This window comes from Chrysochloris asiatica, unplaced genomic scaffold (assembly GCF_000296735.1).
Source record: "Chrysochloris asiatica unplaced genomic scaffold, ChrAsi1.0 scaffold00020, whole genome shotgun sequence".
In the NCBI taxonomy this organism is placed as follows: Eukaryota; Metazoa; Chordata; class Mammalia; order Afrosoricida; family Chrysochloridae; genus Chrysochloris; species Chrysochloris asiatica.
Window position 1 is genome coordinate 17,158,138 of NW_006408538.1, and position 3,018 is coordinate 17,161,155.

A 3,018-nucleotide genomic window follows, 5' to 3' on the forward strand; every position below is an offset into this window, starting at 1 on the left:
GGTGGCTTAATCGTTATGAGCTGGGCTGCGTCACTGCAAGATCAGCAGGTTGGCAGTTAAACAGGAGAAAGATGAGACTTTCTGCTCCCATAAAAATTTATAGCCTCAGAAATGCTATACAGGGTCACTTGAGTCAGAACTGAGTCATTGGCACACAGTCACTAATATACACATACACACACACCATGAGGGTGAGTCAAAAATCAAATGTACTTCGGTTATATTAAAATGCCTGTCCATGTCTATGGTTGATGACAATATTGAGTGTGCATGTGAAATGATTCTGTCAAATAGACAAGTGACAGTGGATTATGTGGCAAATCATTTACAAATCAACCATGGTTCTGTTTATGAAATAATCCAAGACAGACTTGAGTTTTGAAAATTTTTCTGAGATGGGTCCAAAACAACTCACGGAAGAGCATAAAAAGAAGCATTTGGAGATCTGCAAACAAAATTTGGAACGATATTCGAAGGAAGATAAAAGTTTCTTTAAAAAATCATTATTGGTGACAAGACATGGATCCATCACTACGAGCCTGAGCGTAAACGGCAGAGTATGGAATCCTTAATCACCGACCAAGAAAAAAATCTAAAAGTCAACTGTCAGTTGGAAAATTGATGCTTACAGTTTCCTTTCTCAAGGACCAGTATGGAAACACTATCATCAAAAGATTCCAACAATCAACAGTGCTGTTACAGTGAGTTGCTCACTGAAGAGCTGAAGCCTAAATTTCAGATTAAATGCAGAGGACTGCTATCCAAGGGCCTTGTGATCTTGCATGACAATGCGTTTCTGCAAACCTCTGCCCTTAGTATTGACACTCTGCAAAAACTTGGTTTTGAGATGTTAAAGCATGCTCCCTAAAGTCCTGATTGTACTCAATCGGACTTTCACCTGCTTGGTTGGTCACCTGAAAACAGCCCTTCGTGATGAAGATTCACCTTTGATGAAGAAGTGAAGACAGCGGTGCATTCATGGCTCACAGCTTAATCTAAAACATTTTAATTAAGTCCTGGTGTAGCACTGCAGGATGATGCTCCCAACTGCAAGGTCCAACTCATAGCATACCTGTATAGGGTTTCAGAGGGTCTGCTGGTGACTTTGAATTGCAGTGGTTTGCAGTTCAGTGCTGATTCTACAGCTCTACACATATGTATGGACTACTGGTATGGTGCTGTTGGATAAAGCACTGGACCACAAGGTTGTTTTGAACCACAAGGTTGGCAGTTGAAAGTCACCAGCTGATCCTTGGAAACCCTATATGGGGCACTGTGAGTCAGAACCAACTGGATGGCACCAGTAAACAACATATGATTGTTGTTAAGTGCGGTCAAGTAGGTTCTGACTCATAGCGACTTTGTGTAGGGTTTCAAACGTACTTTTAAAAAATCTTCCCAGAAGCAGAAAGCCTCATCTTTCTCCTTTGGAGCTGCTGGTGGACTCCAACCATGGACCTTGTGGTTGACAGTCCAGTGCTTATTGTATGGAGCCATCATATAGATGGATAGAAAATGAGGTTGTTCCAGAAATGCCGCAGATTTTCAACTAGGGGGATTATTGTGTGCAGCTGTTAAGTGAGGGTCTCATTCCTGAGCTCTCAGGGTCCACAGTTGGGTAATAAATGCCTTTTGGATGAGGGCATGAAAGTCTGTCTCACAAGGAACAGCCAGTCATTTTACCCTGGTGGGCTGGAAACCCCAAACTCCACTTCATTATTTAATTTTAGGCTCCAAAAAAAGTACCATTTTGGCCAAACTTTAAGAAATATTATTAGAGCAAATGATGCATTAAAATTGTTTTTATTTTAACTTTATCACTCAAGGCAAAATGAGAATAATTCTTTTATTTGTTTTCAAAATTGTATTCTTGATCCAGATTTTAAAAGAAGGTTTGAGAATTAACCAGCTCATAGTAATGAACAGAAAGTAAGGAAATAATCTCGTAAAAAAAAAAAAAAATCCCCCAACCCAAATCTCTTTTCCTACAATCTCCAGTGAACCCTCATTATGAGCTTGTTTCTTGTGTAAAGAGGCATTTTTCATGAGAAGGAAGTCAAGAGTTATTCCAAAATATGTTACTTATAGTTAGTTTAGATAAATTGTAAAACTTTATTTAAAATAACCTTGACATGATGTTGTATTCCATTCTTAACCTTTTCTAGTTTTATAGTTTATTGAATGCACACAGATCAAATATGGTAAAATAGGGTGCTGCTTTTGTAGAGCGTATCAGCACAAATGTGCTGTAAAAATAAATTGAGTATTTGAAATGTGTACAGGTCTGTTGACTCCAATAGGATGTGCTTATTGGGACTTTGATATCGTAATCATTGTGCCCCTCCTATATTATGCTACACACAAATTATTTAATCACTCCATGATGTAGGGTTGATTTCAGACTATCCAAGTACCATCAGTTATGAATGATAACTCTGGGTGTGTCGTTGAGAGTCACAGCACATCTAGTTAATGATTATTAATTTAGTGCCTGCTTTGCCAACTTAGAATACTCACGAAGTACTAAGGTTTGCACACACATCCATTTCCCCAGTAACCCTTTTCATAGAACTACTTCTGGTGAAGATTAGCAGAATCGAACATGCCATCTTTATTGCTTTTATTGCTGTTATTCTGAGGGGCTCGGGTGCCAATTACCGGTTCCCCAGATTATGCCCGTAATTGACTATGTTCCACTATAGGTAACTCCGAAAGTGACAGGCAGCCTAGAGTATGGTTCTACCGCCTGTCGATTGGGCCTTGCAAGGAACCCCGCCTCATTAAGAGCGGCAGTTGGCCCGACTCCTGTGAGTGGCGGCTCTTAGCTCCTCCCCGGCTGCGCTGCCTGGGTCGGCGCCGTTTCCAGTTGAGAGATGGCGGCCGCCGCAGGTAGATCGCTCCTGCTGCTCCTCTCCTCCCGGGGCGGCGGCGGGGGCGCCGGCGGCTGCGGGGCGCTGACTGCCGGCTGCTTCCCCGGGCTCGGCGTCAGCCGCCACCGGCAGCAGCAACACCACCGGA

The 3,018-nt window shown here is 42.1% G+C and overlaps 1 protein-coding gene across 2 annotated transcripts in view; it reads left to right on the forward strand.

The window, feature by feature from the left end:
- Positions 1-2,873: 2,873 nt before the first annotated feature.
- MCU (mitochondrial calcium uniporter) overlaps positions 2,874-3,018 on the forward strand; it is a 240,822-nt gene continuing 240,677 nt past the window's right edge. Inside the window, exon 1 of one of the 2 annotated variants that reach the window (XM_006835879.1) lies at positions 2,874-3,018. In XM_006835879.1, coding sequence (XP_006835942.1) covers positions 2,874-3,018 — 145 coding nt within the window. The other variant, XM_006835878.1, reaches the window with a different exon arrangement.